The 22,623-nt window shown below is 41.5% G+C and overlaps 1 protein-coding gene across 1 annotated transcript; it reads right to left on the reverse strand.

Moving 5' to 3' along the window:
• Window positions 1-15,860: 15,860 nt before the first annotated feature.
• Window positions 15,861-18,014, reverse strand: LOC306642497 (large ribosomal subunit protein eL15-like). The gene has a single exon (XM_079108242.1). The coding sequence runs from the start codon at window positions 17,966-17,968 to the stop codon at window positions 17,354-17,356; it is 615 nt and encodes a 204-aa protein (XP_078964368.1). The 5' UTR covers window positions 17,969-18,014; the 3' UTR covers window positions 15,861-17,353.
• Between the last annotated feature and the right edge of the window lie 4,609 nt (window positions 18,015-22,623).

The raw sequence follows: 22,623 nt of genomic DNA on the forward strand, positions 1-22,623 counted from the left end.
CTGGAGCAAATCTGGATCCGCCATATATGTACCATTCTTTTAAACTCTATTCTTGTGTGCATCTTCAGAAAGATTGGCTCTAAGGCTCACCTATCAGCAGACAAATGTTAGTGGTAGCCAGAGATCACACCTGAGGCAATAAAGGTATACGGGCATCATGAACAAGGTGGTGGAGTCTCCCATCTTCACCATGTGGGAGGCCATGGAGGAGTCCATAGGAAACTTGGAAGAGAATGGAATGGAGTAACAACAAAAAGAAGACAAGTTGTACCAGATCCAGATTTCCTGACCTACATTGATGATCTGTGCTCCGAGTGGACTTTGTCTCCAAGGAGGGCTGGGCTGGGAACAGTGGTATCTAAAAGATTTGGAGAAAGCCACCCCAGACTCCTGGAATTACCATTCATCCTTTAGATTCTCAGCACTGTGTGCATTTTGGGTGGGGTAGCTCACGGTTATAATTTAACAATCCCATGGCATGGACCAGTAAGTGGTCATCACTGGTTCCTATAAATTCTAGAGGTCTCCTCGACTTGGCACCCTTCCTACCAAGGCCACACACACTTTCCCCTCTAAGTACAGACCACCATTCCCCACCACCAGCCCTTTCTTGAAAATATTATTTTCCTTAGAACCACACATGGACATCTGTGACCCTATCCAAGGACCTGGAGCAGGAGGAAGGACTCACCCAGCAGGGTGGCCAGCAGAACCTCAGTCTGTCCTTCTGACACCAAGACAGGTGACACCTCCCATTCAAATATACGCTTCGTGAGTCCTTCTGGCTCTTCTTATTCCTGATGCAGACTGAGCCAGTGCCCATTTCCTTCAGCAGCTGGCACCTACTGCCCTTGAAGTGGAAAGGAGGTGTGCAGGTGCCCCAATGTTATGGTATAACCTGCATTGAGTTCTTCTAAGTCAGCTGCTGGCCAAGGTGTAGAAGAGACATAGCCATGGCATTGGACAAGAGGTCTACATGGAGATCTGACTCACAGATCACCTCCTGGGAAATTAAGAGATTCAGGGTCACAGAATTGCAGGTCCTAAGACTGAAGCACACTGGTATCCTCCTGTGCTGTCGTGAGTCTTCCTCACTGGGCACCATCTGGTCCACAACCCTCCCCAGGAGCACAGAAAGTCCTCCCTGAACCTGGGGCACAGATGTCAGGTGGGTCCCAGAAGAGCCTCTCCTACTTGGGGGAGCACATGGGACAGCAAAGTTGTTTACTGAGCATGACCATGACCTACACAGCCTGGACATCCTCCTGGCCTCCCAGAAACTTCTGGTGTCCTTGGGACTGTCCCGGAACTGTGGCCCTCACAGATCCCTTCATCTCCACAGTTAGAGCACCCCAAGCACCACATCCCCAAAGTGGATCTGCATCCCCTGTTCTGCTTCCAAGGCTAGAAAGCGAGCTCCATCATGACTCTCAATCCACGTAGGAAAGATGCCCTGTTCTGAGCCTAGTCTTCAGGTCTCTGGAGAGCAAGATGTGATCCTGGGGCTGGTTCCAACTGCCCAGTATCCAAGAGGAAGTGTGAGTCATCAGACCCCAGAGAAAGAAGAGTCATTGAAGACAGTAAGTTTAGTGGGTGCTCTCTGGGTTGCCAACCCCTCAGGTTGGCCTTGGTGAGATTTCACCCTCACTGCATCCTGGAACACAAGGGCAAAGGATTCTTGTCACTCAGGACTGATCCTGCTGGTCCTCAGGAAAAGATGGGCAAGAGGAGGGCACTGGTGGCGTAGGAGGAAGGCAAAGGGTGGGTACTGGGAGGGGAGAAGGAGACAGGCATACCTGGGGCAAAGCTGTACACTGGGTGCATTGTATGTCAGTGTGAATAAAAGTAGTCCAGTGGGGATATGTTTTCATGCCTGCTGCCTTCCACTGTGGGGTCTGTGCTATTCTGTGCAGTTAGGAAGAATGGAGGAGGTATCTGCTGGTGCCAGTCTTCAGGGTGCACAGTGCCTAAGGTCTTTCTTTCACACTTAGGCTGCACCTTCCACTTAACCTGGGAGAAAAACAGATCAAAAGCTTAAAAATCCAGAAATCACTTTATTCAAATGTCTTCAGCAGTTTAGGGGGCCTCTCTTGCACATCCCATCAGCATCTGTGTCCCTTAAACATCTGTTACCAATTGGGTGAGGGTTTGTGATTCCCTCCCAAGAGTGATCATAAATAGAGTGCACCTCGCTTAGTATGAGCATTTCTGAGTTTTCAGGGCCAGTGTCTCAGATCTTAGAGTTCATAGCCCTGAGATTGAATGCCAGTGACCCTCAGCTCCTAGTGATATTAGCACTGCCACTATGTTCCTGGCAGGGGGAGCCAGCAGCTACTGATGGTTCACCAAATCTCTTCCAACAGCCAGGCTTAGCTGCTCCTCAAAGCTGTCCATTGCTGTCACTCTCTGATTGATAGATGCCCTCAGGGTGACCTGCCTAGGCTGCTTTCAGGCCAGCAGACTTCACTACTATCTGGTCTTAGTGCAACCAGCCCCACCTGCTGTGCTTGAGATAAAAGTCTTGGACAGGTAAAGTATATCCACCCACTTCAGGCCTCATTGGGAGTTAAGCTGCACACCCTAAGGGGAAATGGCACAGGCACTCTTTGCATAAGGAGATGGGGAAGGGCTCATTTGGCTTAAAAAGCTGGCTCAAGCACACACAGTGTCCTTCCAGTAACTGTGGGACTTCTCTCAGCTATGGTTAGGGAAGGTGCTCCTTGTGCAGCAGACTAGGGGCAGCTGAAGATATTAAAAATGGTGGCAACATCCAAAGAGACTGCAGGATAAAGTCATCTACGATTGACCTGTGACCTAAGAAAAGGCTCTGTGATGCTGTGACATATTTGGGGCAGCCATGGATGTCAATTTTTCTTAAATGCCTTGCGGGGAGTGTTAGTCCATTCTCTTCTGTCTCATTTAGAAGGAGAGTTGCTTTTGAGCCTCTAGTCTTCTGAACCATTAAACCATTTTCTAGAACTGAGCATGCAGATGGCATTATTTCACAAAGCTGTTTTCTGCCTCTGTGAATGAGGCTAGATAGTCGAGTTGGACCAAAATTCGGCATGGCCAAGGCCTTCCTGCATAGGCTTGAGAGGACAAGGCCTAGCTTCTAGGGAAAGAAGTCATGGCACCTTTTGAAACCTAACAACACAATCAACACACACTCTTCCTATTGTCATGACTGCCCTGCTGCCAAGCCAGACACCAACTTCTGGTCCCTGCCAAGAAGCGCCAGCAAAGCAGTGGAGACATGGACCACGTTGGTTGAAGCATCACTCAGCACCAAGGTGAATTAGCACTAGCTGACCCATCACCTGCAGCAGCCCTGCCCACGCACAGTGGTGACGCTCAGTGTAGAAGACTCCACTGAGCACTGCAGTTCCAGACACACCACTGAGCATGCAGAATTCAATGACTTGAATTCGCAGCTTCCCGGTGTGGAGAAAATGAAAGTGAGGCAACCCTGAATGGGATTGGAAGTTAATCAAAAGCATTATTGCTTTTCCAAGCCCTAATTATAATAAATTGGGATCAGTAGCATTAGTACATTTCCAAACCCTAATTTCATAAGCTTGGACCAATCACAGTGACTTAAGTGCTATAAACACATAGACTAGCACACTTGGGTGAAGAAAGCCTGCTACTGGGTTCCCTCTTACACTGCAAGAGTTCTGTTCCTGTTTTTCAATAAAACCTACCCACCCATCTCACTCATCCTGGTCTATAGCATTCATTCTTTGAATTCACAAGACAAGAACCCAGGAAAAGAATTGATAGCGAGCTGCTGATGTCTGCTGCAACACTGGAGGGAACAGGTCACCTCTGACAGGGGCAACACTTCTTGGCTGCAGAGAACTGTACCTTACACAACCTCACCTGCCAAATGCAGAAAAACTCCAATATCACCAGTGTGCAGTTGAGAATCAAACTTCATCTCAAAATTTTTGTTTCATCTTTTGGTGCCAATCCCAGGGCTTCTTTGGAAGGATGAGTAAAACACATGAATGAAACTATTCCTTTTTTTCCTGGAGTTCTATATTCTTAGAAATCTATCAAAAATAACAGGCACCTGTCACCCGGTTAATATTGGAGAATGCAATTTTCTTTCCTTGATGTTTGTCTGTCTGATTTAGGTATCAGGGTGATATTGGCTTCATAGAATGAGTTTGGGAGGGTTCCCTCCTCTTCTATTTTATGGAATACTTTGAGAAGTATTGGGATGAGCTCTTCTTTAAAGGTTTTGTAGAACTTGGCTGAGAACCCATCTGGTCCCGGACTTTTATTTGTTGGTAGGCTTTTGATGACTTCTTCTATTTCATTGCTTGAAAAGGATTTATTTAAGTTGTGTATGTCCTCCTCGTTCAGAGTAGGTAATTCAAGAAACTTGTTGATGTCTTCAAGGTTTTCTGTTTTGTTGGAGTATAGATTTTCAAAATAGCTTCTAATTATGCTTTGTATTTCACTCGTGTCTGTTGTGATATTTCCTTGTTCATTCCGAATTTTAGTAATTTGAGTTTTCTCCCTCTTTCTCTTTGTTAGTATGGCTAAGGGTTTATCAATTTTGTTTATTTTTCCAAAGAACCAACTATTTATTTTTTAAATTTTTAAGAGTGTTTCTTTCGTTTCAATTTCGTTGATTTCGGCTCTGATTTTAACTATTTCCTGTCTTCTACTACTTTTGGTGTTGGTCTGCTCTTCTTTTTCTAGGGCTTTGAGCTGTAGAGTTAAGTCATTTATTTGTTGATTTCTACTTCTTTTGTTGAATGCGCCCCATGAAATAAATCTTCCTCTAAGTACTGCTTTCATAGTGTCCCAGAGATTTTGATATGATGTATCTTTGTTCTTGTTTACTTCTAAAAATTTTTTTATTTCCCTCCTGATGTCTTCTGTTATCCATTCATCATATAATAGTGTATTATTTAATCTCCAGGTATTGGAGAAGTTTCTGTTTTTTATTCTGTCATTTATTTCTAATTTCAATCGATTATGGTTTGATAGAGTACAAGGTAGTATCTCTATCTTCTTGTATTTGCTAACATTAGCTTTGTGGCATAAGACATGGTCTATTTTAGAGAAGAATCCATGTGCTGCTGAGAAGAAAGTGTATTCATTCTTTGTTGGATGGTATATTCTATATAAGTTGGTTAAGTCTAAATTGTTGATTGTGTTATTGAGATCTATGGTTTCTTTATTCAATTTTTGTTTGGACGATCTATCCAGCGGTGAGAGAGGTGTGTTAAAATCGCCTCGACACAAAAATTCTCAACAAAATTTTAGCAAATCGCATACAAAAATATATTAAAAAGATAGTGCACCACGATCAAGTGGGTTTTATCCCAGGGATGCAAGGTTGGTTCAATATCCGGAAATCAATAAATGTCATTCACCATATCACCAGACTAAAAGTTAAGAATCACATGATTATTTCAATAGATGCAGAAAAAGCATTTGATAAAATACAGCATCCTTCATGCTCAAAACACTATAGAAAATTGGGGTAGTGGGAACATTCCTTAACATTGTAAAGGCCATCTTCGCTAAGCCCATGGCCAATATCATTGTAAATGGTGAAAAACTGAAAGCATTCTCCCTAAAAACTGTAACAAGGCAGGGATGCCCTCTTTAACCACTTCTATTCAATATCGTTCTTGAGACTCTAGCCAGAGCAATTAGACAAACCAAAGAAATTAAAGGGATACGAATTGGAAAAGAGGAACTCAAACTATCCCTGTTCGCTGATGACATGATTACATATTTAGAGGAACCTGGAAATTCCACCAGAAAACTCTTAGAACTCATAAGTGAATTCAGTAAAGTAGCACGTTACAAGATTAATACTCATAAATCCAATGCATTTTTATACATAAGTGATGAATCTTCAGAAAGAGAAATTAGGAAAACTACCCCATTCACAATAGCATCAAAAAAATAAAATACTTGGGAATCAATCTAACAAAAGAGGTGAAAGACCTCTACAATGAGAATTACAGAACACTAACGAAAGAAATTAAAGAAAACCTTAGAAGATGGAAAGATCTTCCATGTTCTTGGATAGGAAGAATTAATATTGTCAAAATGGCCATACTACCGAAAGTGCTATACAGATTCAATGCAATTCCAATTAAAATCCCAATGGTGTACTTTACAGAAATAGAGCAAGCAATTATGAAATTCGTCTGGAAGAATAAGAAACCCAGATTAGCTAATGCAGTTCTCAGTAAAAAGAGCGAAGTGGGGGTATCGCAATACCAGATCTTCAACTCTTACAAAGCAATAGTAACAAAAACGGCATCGTATTGATACCAAAATAGACAGGTAGATCAATGGTACAGAACAGAGGACATGGACACAAACCCAAATAAATACAATTTTCTCATACTAGACAAAGGTGCCAAAATATGAAATGGAGAAAAGATAGCCTCTTCAACAAATGGTGCTGGGAAAACTAGAAATCCATATGCAACAGAATGAAACTAAATCCCTACCTCTCGCCCTGCACAAAACTCAATTCAAAATGGATTAAGGACCTCGTAATCAGACCAGAGGCCCTGCATCTTATAGAAGAAAAAGTAGGTCCAAACCTCCAACTTGTTGGCTTAGGACCAGACTTCCTTAACAGGACTCCCATAGCACAAGAAATAAAAGCTAGAATCAACCACTGGGATAGATTCAAACTAAAAAGCTTTCTCTCAGCAAAGGAAACTATCAGTAATGTGAAGAGAGAGCCTACAGAGTGGGAAAATATCTTTGCCAATCATACTTCAGATAGAGCCCTAATTTCCAGAATCTGTAAAGAACTCAAAAACCTCTACACCAAGAATACAAATAATCCAATCAACAAATGGGCTAAGGAAATGAAGAAACATTTCACAGAAGAAGATCTACAAGCAATCAACAAACATATGGAAAAATGTTCAAAATCTCTAGTAATAGGAGAAATGCAAATCAAAACTACCCTAAGATTTCATCTCACCCCAATTAGAATGGCGACTATGAAGAACACAAGCAAAAATAGGTGTTGGTGAGGATGTGAGGACAAAGGTACAATCATACATTGCTGGTGGGGCTGCAAATTAATGCAGCCACTCTGGAAAGCAGTATGGAGATTCCTCAGAAAGTTTGGGATAGAAACACCATTTGACCCAGCTATCCCACTCCTTGGCCTATACCCAAAGGACTTAAAAATCAGCATACTACAGAGATACAGCCACATCAATGTTCATAGGTTCTCAATTCACAATAGCCAGATTGTGGAACCAATCTAGATGTCCTTCAATTGATGAATGGATAAAGAAACTGTGGTATATATATACAATGGAATATTACTCCACCATGAAGAATGATAAAATTATGGCATTTGCAGGCAAATGGATGAAATTGGAGAATATCATGCTAAGTGAGATAAGCCAATCTCAAAAAACTAAAGGACGAATGATCTCGCTGATAAGTGGATGAGTACATATAAGGGGGGGGATGGTAGGAGGGGTTAGCGTAAGTGTTAGGGTTAGGTTTAGGGTTAGGGATAAGGAGGGTGGTAAGAATGGAGGAAGGACTGTATAGAGGGAAACGAGGGGTGGGAGGTGTGGGGGGGGAGGGAAAAATAACAGAATGAATCAAACAAGATTGCCCTATGTAAATTTCTGATTTTTAATTCAAACAAATAAAAAAAATTGGAGAATGCAACTGCTTGTCTAAAGCCACAGGTGGCAGGCTTACTGGAAGAGACTTGATCGATCCGTTTTGTCACTGACAGAGGATGTTTGTCATGCTCTATTCTTGTAAGGGTTAGTAGGAACAGGGATCACCACAGCAACTGTAGATGCCAGAGGGGAAATCACTGGGTCAATTAATGTAGACCACATACAGACAGCCATGGACATCCTTTAGTCCCTTTTGCAGGGAAACTGCTGATGGAGCCAGTCCTGGCCTTGACAAACAGTGAGGGTACTGCCACTTACCCTACCACAGCCATATCGCCATGGCAACCTACAAATCCACAAAGACCTCTACTATGCCACCCCTCGAAGGGCAGGCTTGGAACTCTGTCCCACCTCCAGATTCATACTGACCCCAAGATGCCCCCTCAAGGCTTCCTATATGAGTTTATGGTCCCTGCCACAGTGTTTTGGGGCTTTATTTTGAGAAGAAGTAATCTAACTATGAAAGGTTTTCAAGTCTTACCAGCAGTCATAGATACTGATTGTCAAGGGGAAACTAAGGTCATGAGACAATACTTTTGTCCAAATTCTTCCTGAAACTAGGATAGTACAAATAGTTCTTTCACTACATAAGCTGACAGGTAAAATTCTTTCTCTTGATCTGAGAAAAGAGAAAGATTGGCACCTCCACTTGGGTGTGCTGGTCACAACTGATTCAACAGGGGCATCCAGACTTAAAAGGAAATGTTTTCAAGGTGTGATAAATACCAGGGCTGATGTCTCTGTCCTTGCCCCTGTGACAGTGGCCAAAAGCTTGGCCTCTAGATGTGGCCTCTGCTGACTTACAAGGTATTGGTCAGGAAAGTGCTCGACACCTTAGGTGGGAGGACCCTAAAGTAATACTATATTGGTTAAGCTTTAGGTCCTTGATCATCTTCCTGTTAATCTCTGGGTAAGAGGTGTAATAGCTGAGATGGGTGTCCTAGTACTCAATTCAAACTCAGTAGTCACATCTCAAATGTTAAAGTTTTGATCCTATTAAAAGATTAGGTAAAATGCAAAAAGGCAGACTGCTTCCAATCCCCACCTCTCACCAACAGGGGTGAATAGGGCTAGACTATAATGATTGCTCACCTTTTCACTGGGGGATTTGGTCACCTCTCCAACCCACCAAACAGGAGAAAAACATCATCTGGCTTTCTGACAACACTGTTGATCAGTGTCCACTAATAGGAGAGAAGCTTCAAGTAGCTCAAGTATTAGTACAAGAACAGCTTGAAAATGATCATATTGAATTTACTTTTATTTTTTTATTATTTAAGTTTCTTTTTTTTATTATAAACAAATGGCATACATGCTGTTTCTGTTTGTACATGGTGTAAAATTTGTGTAATCATAAATTTATATACGGTAATGTTGTTTGATTCATTGTTATTTCTTCCCTTCCCCACCCCTCCCACCCCTCTTTTCCCTCTACACAGTCCTTCCTTCCTCCATTATTGCCCCCCCTCCCTAACCCTAACTCTAATCTGAATACTAGCCCCTCCCACCCCCCATTATGTGTCATCATCCACTTATTAGTGATATCATTTGTCCTTTGGTTTTTGAGATTGGCTTATCTCACCTAGCATGATATTCTCCAATTTCATCCATTTGCCTGCAAATGCCATAATTTTATGATTTTATCATTCTTTATGGCTGCGTAATATTCCATTGTGTGTGTGTGTGTGTGTGTGTGTGTGTGTGTGTGTATCACAGTTTCTTTATCCATTCATCAATTGAAGGACATCTAGGTTGGTTACACAATCTGGCTATTGTGAATTGAGCAGCTATGAACATTGATGTGGCTGTATCCCTGTAGTATGCTGATTTTAAGTGCTTTGGGTATAGGCCAAGGAGTGGGATAGCTGGGTCAAATGGTGAGTCCATTCCAAGCTTTCTAAGGAATCTCCACACTGCTTTCCAGAGTGGCTGCATTAATTTGCAGCCCCACCAGCAACATATGAGTGTACCTTTCTCCCCACATCCTCGCCAACACCTGTTGTTGCTTGTATTTTTGATAATCGCCATTCTAATTGGGGTGAGATGGAATCTTAGGGTAGTTTTGATTTGCATTTCTCTTATTACTAGAGATTTTGAACATTTTTCCGTATGTTTGTTGATTGCTTGTAGATCTTCTTCTGTGAAGTGTCTACTCATTTCCTTAGCCCATTTGTCGAATGGATTATTTGTATTCTTGGTGTAGTTTTTTGAATTCTTTATAGATTCTGGAGATTAGTGCTCTATCTGAAGTATGATTGGCAAAGATTTTCTCCCACTCTGTAGGTTCTTTCTTCGCATTGCTGATATTTTGCTTTGCTGAGAGAAAGCTTTTTAGTTTGAATCTGTCCCAGTTATTGATTCTTGCTTTTATTTCTTGTGCTATGGGAGTCCTGTTGAGGAAATCTGGTCCTAAGCCAACATGTTGAAGATCTGGACCTACTTTTTCTTCTATAATCTGCAGGGTCTCTGGTCTGATTCCGAGGTCCTTAATCCATTTTGAGTTTAGTTTCGTGCATGGTGAGAGATATGGGTTTAGTTTCATTCTGTTGCATATGGATTTCCAATTCTCCCAGCACCATTTGTTGAAGAGGCTATCTTTTCTCCATAGCATATTTTTGGCCCCTTTGTCTAGTATGAGAAAATTGTATTTATTTGGGTTTGTGTCCATGTCCTCTATTCTGTACCATTGATCTACCTTTCTATTTTGGTACCAACACCATGCCATTTTGTTACTATTGGTTTGTAGTAGAGTTGAAGCTCTGGTATTGCAATACCCCCTGTTTCACTCTTCCTGCTAAGGATTGCTTTAGCTATTCTGGGTTTCTTATTCTTCCAGATGAATTTCATGATTGCTTGCTCTATTTCTGTAAGGTACATCATTGGGATTTTAATTGGAATTGCATTGAATCTGTATAGCACTTTAGGTAGTATGGCCATTTTGACAATATTAATTCTTCCAATCCAAGAACATGGGAGATCTTTCCATCTTCTAAGGTTTTCTTCAATTTCTTTCTTTAGTGTTCTGTAGTTCTTATTGTAGAGGTCTTTCACCTCTTTTTTGAGAGTGATTCCCAAGTATTTTATTTTGTTCGAGGTGATTGTGAATGGGGTAGTTTTCCTAATTTCTCTTTCTGAAGATTCATCACTTATGTATAAAAATGCATTGGATTTAGGAGCATTGATCTTGTAACGTGCTACTTTACTGAATTCACTTATGAGTTCTAAGAGTTTTCTGGTGGAATTTCCAGGTTCCTCTAAATATATAATCATGTCATCAGCGAACAGGGATAGTTTGAGTTCTTCTTTTCCAATTCGTATCCCTTTAATTTCTTTGGTTTGTCTAATTGCTCTGGCTGGAGTCTCAAGGACGATGTTGAATAGAAGTGGTGAAAGAGGGCATCCCTGCCTTGTTCCCGTTTTTAGGGGGAATGCTTTCTGTTTTTCACCATTTAGAATGATATTAGCCATGGGCTTAGCATAAATGGCCTTTACAATGTTAAGGAATGTTCCCACTATCCCTATTTTTTCTAATGTTTTGAGCATGAAGGGGTGCTATATTTTATCAAATGCTTTTTCTGCATCTATTGAAATAATCATGTGATTCTTGACTTTAAGTCTATTGATATGGTGAATTATGTTTATTGATTTCCTGATGTAGAACCAACCTTGCATCCCTGGGATGAAACCCACTTGATCATGGTGCACTATCTTTTTAATATTGTTGTATGCGATTTGCTAAAATTTTGTTGAGAATTTTTGCATCGATGTTCATTAAGGATATTGGTCTGAAATTTTCTTTCCTTGATGAGTCTCTGTCTGGTTTAGGTATCAGGGTAATTTTGGCTTCATAGAATGAGTTTGGGAGGGTTTCCTCCTCTTCTATTTTATGGAATACTTTGAGAAGTATTGGAATGAGCTCTTCTTTAAAGGTTCTGTAGAACTCGGCTGAGAACCCATCTGGTCCCGGACTTTTCTTTGTTGGTAGGCTTTTGATGACCTCTTCTATTTCATTACTTGAAATTAGTCTATTTAAATTGTGTATGTCTTCCTCGTTCAGTTTGGGCAATTCATATGTCTCTAGAAACCTGTTGATGTCTTCGAATTTTTTATTTTGTTGGCGTATAGATTTTCAAAATAACTTCTAATTATGTTTTTTATTTCAATCGTGTCTGTTGTGATATTTCCTTGTTTATTCCAAATTTTAGTGATTTGGGTTTTCTCTTGTCTTTGTTAGTGTGGCTAAAAGTTTATCAATTTTGTTTATTTTTTCAAAGAACTATTTATTTTGTCAATTTTTTGTATTGTTTCTTTTGTTTCAATTTCATTGATTTCAGCTCTGAGTTTAACCATTTCCTGTCTTCTAGTACTTTTGGTGCTGGTCTGTTCTTCTTTTTCTAGGACTTTGAGCTGTAGTGTTAGGTCGTTTATTTGTTGAGTTTTACTTCTTTTATTAAATGCATTCCACGAATTAAATTTTCCTCTAAGTACTGCTTTCATAGTGTCCCAGAGATTTTGATATGATGTTTCTTTGTTCTCATTTACCTCTAAGAATTTTTTAATTTCCTTCCTATTATCTTCTGTTATCCATTCATCATATAATAGCATATTGTTTAATCTCCAGTTGTTGGAGTAGCTTCTGTTTTTTTACTCTTTCATTTATTTCCAACTTCAATCCATTATGATCTGATAGAATACAAGATAGTGTCTCTAACTCCTTATATTTGCTAACATTAGCCTTGTGGCATAATATATTGTCTATTTTAGTGAAGGATCCATGTGCTGCTGAGAAGAAAGTGTATTCGTGCTCTTGGTTGGATGGTATACTCTACAAATATCTGTTACATCTAAATTATTGATTGTGTTATTGAGATCTATGGTTTTTTTGTTCAATTTTTGTTTGGAAGATCTGTCCAGTGGTGAGAGAGGCGTGTTAAAATCACCTAGTATTATTGTGTTATGGTCTATTTGGTTTCTGAAATTGAGAAGGATTTGTTTGACATACATGGATGAGCCACTGTTTGGGGCATAGATGTTTATGATCATTATATCTTGCTGATTTATGCTTCCCTTAAGCAGTATGAAATGTCCTTCTTTATCCCTTCTGACTAACTTTGGCTTGAAGTCCACATTATCTGAAATGAGGATGGATACTCCAGCTTTTTTGCTGAGTCCATGTGCATGGTATGTTTTTCCCCATCCTTTCACCTTTAGTCTATGGGTATCTTTTTCTATGAGGTGAGTCTCTTGCAGTCAACATATTGTTGGATCTTTCTTTTTAATCCAATCTGCCAGTCTATGTCTTTTGATTGATGAGTTCAGGCCATTAACATTCAGGGTTATTATTGAGATATGATTTGTATTCCCGGTCATTTGGTTCATTTATTTTATTTCATTTCTTTAGTTATTTATTTGACACGACTTGGTTCCTCCTTTATTTGACAATTCCTTTAGGATAATTCCTTCCTTTGCTGAATTGCTTCTTTGTTTTTCATCTCTTCCTCGTGGAATATTTTGTTGAGAATATTCTGTAATGCTGGCTTTCTTTTTGTAAATTCTTTTAGCTTTTGTTTTATCAAGAAAGGATTTTATTTCATCGTCAAATTTGAAGGTAAGTTTTGCTGGGTATAAGATTCTTGGTTGGCATCCATTTTCTTTCAGGGCTTGAAAAATGTTGTTCCAGGCCCTTCTAGCTTTTAGGGTCTGGATTGAGATATCTGGTGATATCCATATTGGTTTCCCCCTGAATGTAATTTCGTTCTTTTCTCTCACAGCCTTTAAAATTCTGTCTTTATTTTGTATGTTAGGTATTTTCATTATAATGTGCCTTGGTGTGGGTCTGTTGTAATTTTGTGTATTTGGAGTCCTATAAGCCTCTTGAACTTGATTTTCCATTTCATTCTTCAGATTTGGGAAATTTTCTGATATTATTTCATTGAATAGATTGTTCATTCCTTTGGTTTGTTTCTCTAAGCCTTCCTCAATCCGAATAATTTTTAAATTTGGCCTTTCCATGATATTCCATAGTTCTTGTAGATTCTGTTCATGATTTCTTACCATCTTCTCTGTTTGGTCAACTTTGTTTTCAAGGTTAAATATTTTGTCTTCAATGTCTGAGGTTCTGTCTTCCAGGTGTTCTATCCTATTGGATATTCTTTCTATGAAGTTCTTAATTTGGTTTATTGTTTTCTTCATTTCAAGGATTTCTGTTTGGTTTTTTTTCAATATCTCTAAACTCTTTATTGAAATGATCTTTTGCTTCCTGTATTTGCTCTTTTTATTGTCGATTGGTGCGATCATTTAATGCCTGCATTTGCTCTTTCATCTCGTCATTCAGTGCCTGCATTTGCTCTTTCATCTCATCATTTGCTTCCCTGTGCATTTTAATTATGTACATTCTGAACTCCTTTTCTGTCATTTATTCTGCCATGCTGTCATTGGGTTTTATTTGAGGTAACATTTAGATTTGTTTGGGGCATTTTCTTCCCTTTTTTTCTCTCATATTGTTCATGTATCAGTGGACTGCTGAGATATTGCAGATTTCCTCTATTGACTTATAATTTCGCTGAAGATTTCTAGTATATCCTCTCTTACCCTCAGTGCGGTGAAGTCTGGAGGAAGTTGATAGTGCGGTGCTCCACAAGGAAGCTGCCTCTGTAGGGGTGCTGGCCTTCAGGTGGGGTATATTCCCTGCCAGTGGATAAGAGGTGCCTCCACTTGTTGACCAATGTTCATCCAAAGGGGAACTAGGCTGCGGGCTGAGGCAAGGCCTGTTTGGGCCTGTGTCTCTGGTTTTACCATCCTTGTGGTAAACCTCACCTGCCAGGGAAGACTCACCTGGTGGGGAGGTCTCGCTGGTCAGTTCCCCTCCTAGAGGTTCCCCTCAATCTACAACTACTGCCTGGGCTGGGCTGCCTTCCTCTGCAATGTTCCCAGGGACCCAAACCTACCTCCTGGGCCTGGGAGTCTCGCCCTTTGCAGGTGAGTCTCCTTAGGCTGCCTCTCCTCAGAAAATCTGCCCGCAGTCCTGGAACCTTCGCTCCGCTCCTAAGCGTGTCTCTGTGTGGCTCTTCCACCAAGAAGCCTCCTAGGTTCCCTGGGACCCTGCTCTGCACCTAATCGCCTGGCTATGTGGCCCCTCCTCTGAGCAGTCACCTGGAGCCCCATACAATCGCTCCAAGTCCCACTGACCCGCCACACGCCTCTTCCTTCAGACAGCCGCCTGGTGTTCTAGTGCGGTCACTAGGAGTCCAAGCAACTCACTGCGCTCCTACTCCCTGGGCCAACTGCCCGTAGCCCTGGGCAGTCACTCCGAGTCCAAGTGACCCTCCCCGTTCCTCCTCCTCCGGGCAGCCCCCCGGTGTTCAGGAGCGGTCACTTTGAGTCCAAACAACTCACCACTTGCCTCCTCCTCTGAAGCCTCCTGGAGCTCTGATGCAGTCAATGCAAGTCCAAGCGACCCGCTGCACTCCTCCTCCTCCTCTAGGTAGCCCCCCGGTGTTCAGGAGTGGTCGCTCTGAGTCCAAGGAGCTCTCTACGCAGCTCCTCCCCTGGCAACTGCCTGTAGCTCTGGTGCAGTCACTCCAAGTCCAAGCGACCCGCCGCGCTCCTCCTCCTCCTCCTCCAGGCAGGCCCTGGTGTTCCGGAGTGGTCGCTTTGAGTCCAAACAGCTCTCTGCGCAGCTCCTCCTCTGGCAACCACCTGTAGCTCTGGTGCAGTTGCTCCGAGTCCAAGCGGCCGTGCTCCTCCTCCTCCTCCTCCGGGCAGGCCCCGGTGTTCAGGAGCAGTCACTCTGAGTCCAATCAGCATTCCTCGTCGCTCCTCCTCTGGGCAGCCGCCCGGAGTGCCAGTGGTTGCTCCGAGTCCAAGCGCTGTGCTGAGCAACCTCCTCTACGATACTCCCAGTTGTCCGATTCTCTGCTCCAGTGGGGGGAGGGGTGTCTCGCCGGGCAGCTCTACTTCACAAAGTTCCCTGCATTCCGGGACTACCGCCCCATCCGGGATGCCTCCCCAACTGGAGAGACTCACCCGGCTGCTTTGAGTTGGCCCCAAGTCTCTCAATATCTCCTCTTTTGAATCCTGAGTCCTGGAGCAACATGAAATGCAGCAACCCTCTAGTCCGCCATCTTGAAAAACCCCTTGAATTTACTTTTTTTTCCCTACTTGTTTAATAGTCATTTATTCCTTTAGTTGAACAACTTCTACACACAATCATAATGTATGAATTATTATTATTATTTTTTTGGTTGGGTAGAAAGGAATTTAATTCTCAAGTTTTTATGAGCCTGCCTCGGATTATTTCTTGGAAATCAATGAACTGACTCTTGAAATTGCTGGATAAAAAACTCAGTTCAGGGAGGTTATCAATTAAGACCTTAAAATTGAAACATCTGTTTAATGCAGCAACCCAGAATTTGAAGAGTAAGGGCAATTCATCCTCCATATTCAACTTCACCCTGGAAAAGAGCAGCATAGTCTTGGATAATATTAATATTAACAGGAATGAAACAATGAAATGTGGTAATATACTTAATTGATGACCCAACTCCTTGGGGGGTTGTTTTACCAGGGAGAAAAATAGCCACACGACAAAACTTTTTTTTAGTAATCTTATAGGAGTTGCCCAAGACAACTTGACTGAGCAAGTACTTTTAAATAGACAATCATACATTTGCCCATGTGGCTTGAGGATTCATAGTGGTTGCAAAACTAGCATTAAGTACTTTGAAATATTGATCAGGACTCAGGACTTTTTCTAACCTTGCAAATACTTAGCAAAAAGTCACCAGCTCACCAGCTACACTCTAGCATGTTACTAACTTACAAACCTTAAGGTAAATAATGAATACTCAACCCCATGTTTCAAAAATATATTGGCATACATGTCACAGAATACTGTTGCCACAAGTTCAAAATGCTGGATTCCCTGGAGCCACATGATTAAACCAGCATTCACTCTTAATGTGAACTTATAGGATACTGTGGAAACATTTTAGCAATTTTGTTTAGCCTAGGCTTTTTTTTTTTATTTGTAAGAGAAACCTCTTGCAACAAGTTTCTTATTCTGAAAATGGATAGCATTTGGGGATTTTTTTTTCCCTTTCGGAAGCAGCAATTATACAAATCAAACACTGACTTAAATTTTAAAATGTGGGCTTGAAAGTTGAATGCATACGACCACGATATGGGGTTAGGATCGCCTCCCCATATCTTAAGCAAAATTCAATCTTTAAAAGTTTATACTGCCACACTCCAAAAAACCCAACCACTTTTAAGTAAGCTACCGTAGCATTACATTATCCCAATGAAGTTGTAGATTTTGTCACACGCACCAAAACAAATCTACAGGGCTAGTTCCAGCACTCTTCTTTTAAGGAATTTATTTGACACCTACTATACCACATAGCATGTTTTAAACACTGACATATAACTCCCTAATAAGATAAAGCAAGACAGGAAGTTTATCTTATTAGAAACAAGATACACCACCACTTATCGTCTTCAAACATTATTGCACTTTAAATTCCATAATTTGACAAAGCATTCATGAAATAATCTGCAGACTAGTTTTAACAGACAAATAACACCTTTAAGCAGACATGACTGTCCTAAATTGTTTATTAGGTATGAATTTTACAAACATCGTACTTATATTAGCGGTAACGGTGGAGCTGGAGAGTATTGCGCCTTCTCCAAGCTGCACGGCGAGAACCACCAATAGTGTGGTGGAACTTGTGGTCCTTTCCAAGGCCACGACTTTTGCAGCCTGCAGATGTTAGGCTGCGCATCTCCCTGTGCTTGTGGACTGGTTTAGTGATCCACTGGGTGTCAGGATTTCTTCTGATAGCTTTATGGAATGGGTCAATGAGGATAACCTCAAAAAATTTGTATGTGGAATCTTCACCAACCCAGTAAGAATTCAGGACTCTCAGAGCCCCACAGTGGCATCCAGCTCGCTCCTCAGCAACGGACTGAAGGCTTCGAGCAAACTTTAGCTGGTTAACACCATGATGAACAGGCTTGCCATACGTCGCACCCTTAGGCACTGGGCGTTTGCCGCCACCGCGGCGCACACGAATCCTGTATGTGACATAACCTTGCTTGGCCTTGTACCCCAGTCTGTGCGCTTTGTCCAGCCGGGTGGGGCGGGGAGCCCTGTGGAGCGCCGAGAGCTGGCGGTACTGCCAGCAGCGGACTCTCAGAAGAAAGCGCATCACATCCGACTGCTTCTTCCTCCATAGCTCCTGGATGTACTTGTATGCACCCATCTTGGCTCACCTGATGGCTGCCGCCAGACGGAAAGGAAAGAGCCTTTCTCCCTTGAAGTTACTTTTAATCCTTGAAATACTCCTATTTTTATGAGTAAGGAAAAATCGGGCTGGGCGTGGTGGTGCATGCCTGTAATCCCAGTGGCTCAGAAGGCTGGGGCAGGAGGATCCCAAGTTGAAAGCCAGCCTTAGCAACTTAGCAACTTAGCCTAAGCAACTCGGTGAGACCCTGTCTCTAAATAAAATGAAACATAGGGCTGGGGATGTGGCTCAGTGGTCAAGGGCCCAAGTTCAATCCCAAGTAATCCTCACCCCACAAAGAGAAAAATTCTGGAAGGTGGAGGTTACTACAGGACCTCAGGGCAGTCAACAAAACTATGGAGTTTATGGGACCTCTACAGTATGGACTCCCATCACCTACTGCTATTCCTTTATCCTATCACTTATTTATGCTGGATCTAAAGGACTGTTTTCTTCAGCATACCTTTGCACTTCAAGGACCGTAAACATTTTGATTTTGTGTCCCCACAGGAAATTTTAAAGAGCCAGTCAAACCTTATTGCTGGAAAGTGTTGCCACAGGGAAAGGCTAACAGCCCTACTTTATGCCAACACTTTGTAGATTAAGCTGTCTCCCCCATTCGTATAAAATATTCCAATGCATGTGTTATCCATTATATGGATGACATTGTAATTGTTCATGCAGAATTGCTTCTGCTCCAGGAAGTCTTCATGGACTTGCACACTTCTCATACTGCACATGGGTTATGTCTAGCTCCAGAAAATGTTCAGAAGGCTTCTCTCTATCAGTGTCTTAAAAAGTTGAAGGGCATGGAGTTTCTCCCCAGTGCCTCCAAATTAGGATAGACACTTTACATACTCTCAATGATTTTCCAAGCTCCAGGGTTACATTAATTGGTGATGTCCTTCTTTAAAATTAACTACATCATTAGGAGGACACCTCTGTTCGATATCCTCAAAGGAGATCCCTCTCCATCCTCTCCATCTTCACGACTTATGCCAGAAACTAAAGCTGTGCTGACATGGGCAGAGTCTGCTCTTCAAAGAGCCCAGCTTCCTAGGCTCGACCTAAATGAATCTATTCAAGTACTACTTTTTTCTACCACCTATAGCCCTATGGGAGTTCTTTGTCAAGAAACAGGTAATACAGAATGGTTTCACCTGCCACTTTCTTCTTCCAAATCTTTAGCACCTTTTCACGAGTTAGTCACTCAACTTATTACAAAGCTTGACATCAAGTGCTGCACCTCTTAGGGCTAGAGCCTTCTCTTATAGTAGTTCCTCTCGCTATCGCACAATAAGATCAGCTTTGACAGTATTTCACAAGTTGGCATATTGCACTTGCTAACTTTTCAGGCCAAGTAGTCATTAACCTGTTAACAAAATTTTACAGTTTGCCTCCTTGACCACTTTTGTTTTCTCTAAGATTATTTGCACTAAACCCATTTTCCAGACTCTAACCATTTTTACTGATGGATCCAGCTCAGGGAGGGCCAGATTTTATACCACAAAGGAGCTGAAGGTTCTTCAAAGTTTTCCTCTACACAGTATGCTTAAATACAAGCCATAATTTTTGCCTTACATTTTTCATCAGAATCTATAAATATTTACAGTGATATGCTTATGTAGTAGGGGAATCTCAGGTAATTGAAATGGTTACCATGGGACATACTAACTGTGGAATTATTCAGCTTTTGAAATCTTAACAATACACTCTCCAATGATGATGTCACCCATGTTTTATTGGACACATTCAAGCTCATTCAGGTCTTCCAGGACACAGAGTAGAAGGAAACAAAGTTGTAGATCATCTTGTTGTCTCAGTGTAATGTGTATCACCTTACTCTTCAGACCAAACATCACATGCCCTACATCATCAAAATGCTTCCAGTTTACCCAAAGAATTTGATCTCACTAGGGAATAGACCTGGACCACAATCAAACAATGCTCTAAATGTATTATTCACCTGGTCTTATCAACTGGGATCAATTCTTGAGGCTTTAAGCCAAATCATATTTGGCAGATGGATGTTACTCACATGCAGGAGTTTGGAAGATATTGGTGGGCTCATGTGTCTATTGACACTATTCTCATTTTATTTTTGCTGCAGCACAAATGGGAGAAAGTGCTAAACAGGTAATTAATCATGGCCTGGCCACTTTTGCTGTCATGAGCAAACCTCAATATTTCAAAACTGATAATGGTTCAGCTTATGCCACTTGTTCTTTTCAACACATTTGGCTTCCTATCACATTATTCATAAGACGAGAATTCCATACAATGCTCAAGGACAAGCAATGGTAGACAGTGCCAATAAAACACTAAAAGATTCAACTTCAAAAGCAAAAAGGGGAGGTAGGTAATAGCTATCTCTGCAGAATCAATTACATCATGCTCTTTTTACTTTAAGTTTTTAAAGTTGTGGTGAGGGCCACACTGCAGTTAAGAGGGATTAAGTCTCTGGTCCAGTTGGCTCAGCATGGTACAGTGGAAGGACTTACGTCAGGAAAATGGAGTGGGCCAGTTCCAGTAATAATGTGGAGAAGAGGCCATGTCTTTATCTTTGCAGAAGGTGCTGAGAGGCAGATTTGGGTACCAGAGAGAGCAAAGTGTCATCAACATGGATCCAACAGCCAGACTCAATGCGCAACTCAGAAGACTGAGGAATGCTCCAGAAACAAGGGACTGCCACAGCAAGACCCACCCCCAAATCCCAGAAGAGGAGAACAGCCAAGAGAAACAACCAACCAATGGAGCTGCACACTGAGTGCAAATCCCTTGACTTGGGATCAGATCAAGAAACTGATGATGGAAGGGGCCTCTGTGATTCCAGCTACCATGTTTATGGCAATGCTAGCCACTGTAGGTTGCCAGCTACATATGGTGACAGGAGAAACTTACTTGGACCTATTTTCCAGACCCTCCTGTAGTTAATGGATCTATTCCAGTGTTCACAAATCACTCTGCTATGGTGAGGGTTTATCTGAATGGCATATTATTCCCTCTCATTACTTTAATTATTCTGGGTATAGTGCTGAGGCCCCTATTTGTTTGTCTATTCATTAAAATAATGTGTGCTTACAAGTGTCCCAGGAATATAAGACACCCTGTGGTTGCACGGTGTGTCCACCATTTCTGGTCCTTGGGATTTGGAAAAATACATGCAATCCATTAGTAAAATAGGGTTTCCTAATTCCAGTCATGAGAACTCTGCCAAACACCTTCAGCTCCCTTATTGTCCTAATTCTGCTGCCTTAGACCTGGGAATGTTTCCAAATTGCTAGACTGTGCTAACTTTGTTCTCATAAGACATAACATTTCCCAGTCTCAGTCTTATGTCCTGGACTGGTCTCATCAACTTGATTTGGTGTGTCCTCATAATGAATTCATGACTCCTGGGACATTTCTTAGCAACATCTTGACCACAAGTTCAAGAGGCCTTCAGAAGGATTTATGGCATTTAGTTGCTGCTTTAGATTTTGTTAACTTCACTAGTCTATCACTAACGGATGTTACCCGTGGTTGTACTGCCACCCCCTTATGGTTTGAGAGCATGTATTCAGTTTCCTTGTGTGTTATTAACAGAAAATACTAATATCACAAGAATGGACAGTAACTGATATCTTGTACAGTGTACTGTGATCTCACTGTGTGACTAAACATAACAAAGATCAAGATATTTTGTATTTATACCAGTCTTCCTTTTTATGCTTCCCACTAGCATTATAGATAAATGGTATGAGGATAAAGGAGTGCAAGTCCTTCAGGCACTTCAAAATCAGAAGACTCAGTCACACTGTGCCATGGGACTTGTAGTCTTTGGTACTGTTACCTTAATTAGAGTAATTACTTCTGCAATCACTGCCTCTGTCACTCTGGCACACAGCTTTCAAAACACTCATTCTGTCAACACTTTAGCACAAAATACTTCAGGATCCTTTCGAGATGAGGCTGTTGATAATACACTTGAAGCTAAAATAAATGCTTCAGAAGCTATTATCACGAGCTTAGGTAACCAGATACGAAGTCTAAAAGTCAGACAATTATGATGCCGTGTTGCCTATCAATTTATTTATGTAACACCTGTTCCATACAATAGCTTTCAGGGGGATTGGAAAGAGAGGAATATGCATCTGATAGGAATTTAGAATCATAAGAATGTTAGTTTAGGTCTCCTGCAATTGCATCATTATATCCAAGTCAAGCAGGAAAGTCAGATTCCTGTGCTGTCTCCTGCCAATTTTGCAAAAAAAGCTGTTAGATGACCTAATGGTTTCAGTCCTTGGAATATGCTCCAGCGTACTACATGGTATCTCATAGGGTTTGTTTTCTTACTCTACATTCTGTGTTGTTTCCTCACAGTCAGTTGAAAGTTTGTCTGGTTCCAGTTCCAACACTTCTAAATAGACATGCATAGGTTGCACTAAAAAATAAAAAAAAGGAGATGTGGAAACGAGCCCCCGTTATTCCCTGATCCTGCAGTGTAGGCAAAAGCCAAGACTGGAAAGCATTCTTTCCAAAAGGCATGTGTCAGTCATTTAAAAGCTGTTAGTGTGGCTGCCAGGCTAAAGACACTGGTAACAGGTTTACTGGAGAAATCTTGATAAATTTCCTTTGTTTCTGGTGGTAGAATG

The sequence above is a fragment of the Sciurus vulgaris genome, assembly GCF_902686455.1.
Source record: "Sciurus vulgaris genome assembly, chromosome: 13".
Classification (NCBI taxonomy): Eukaryota; Metazoa; Chordata; class Mammalia; order Rodentia; family Sciuridae; genus Sciurus; species Sciurus vulgaris.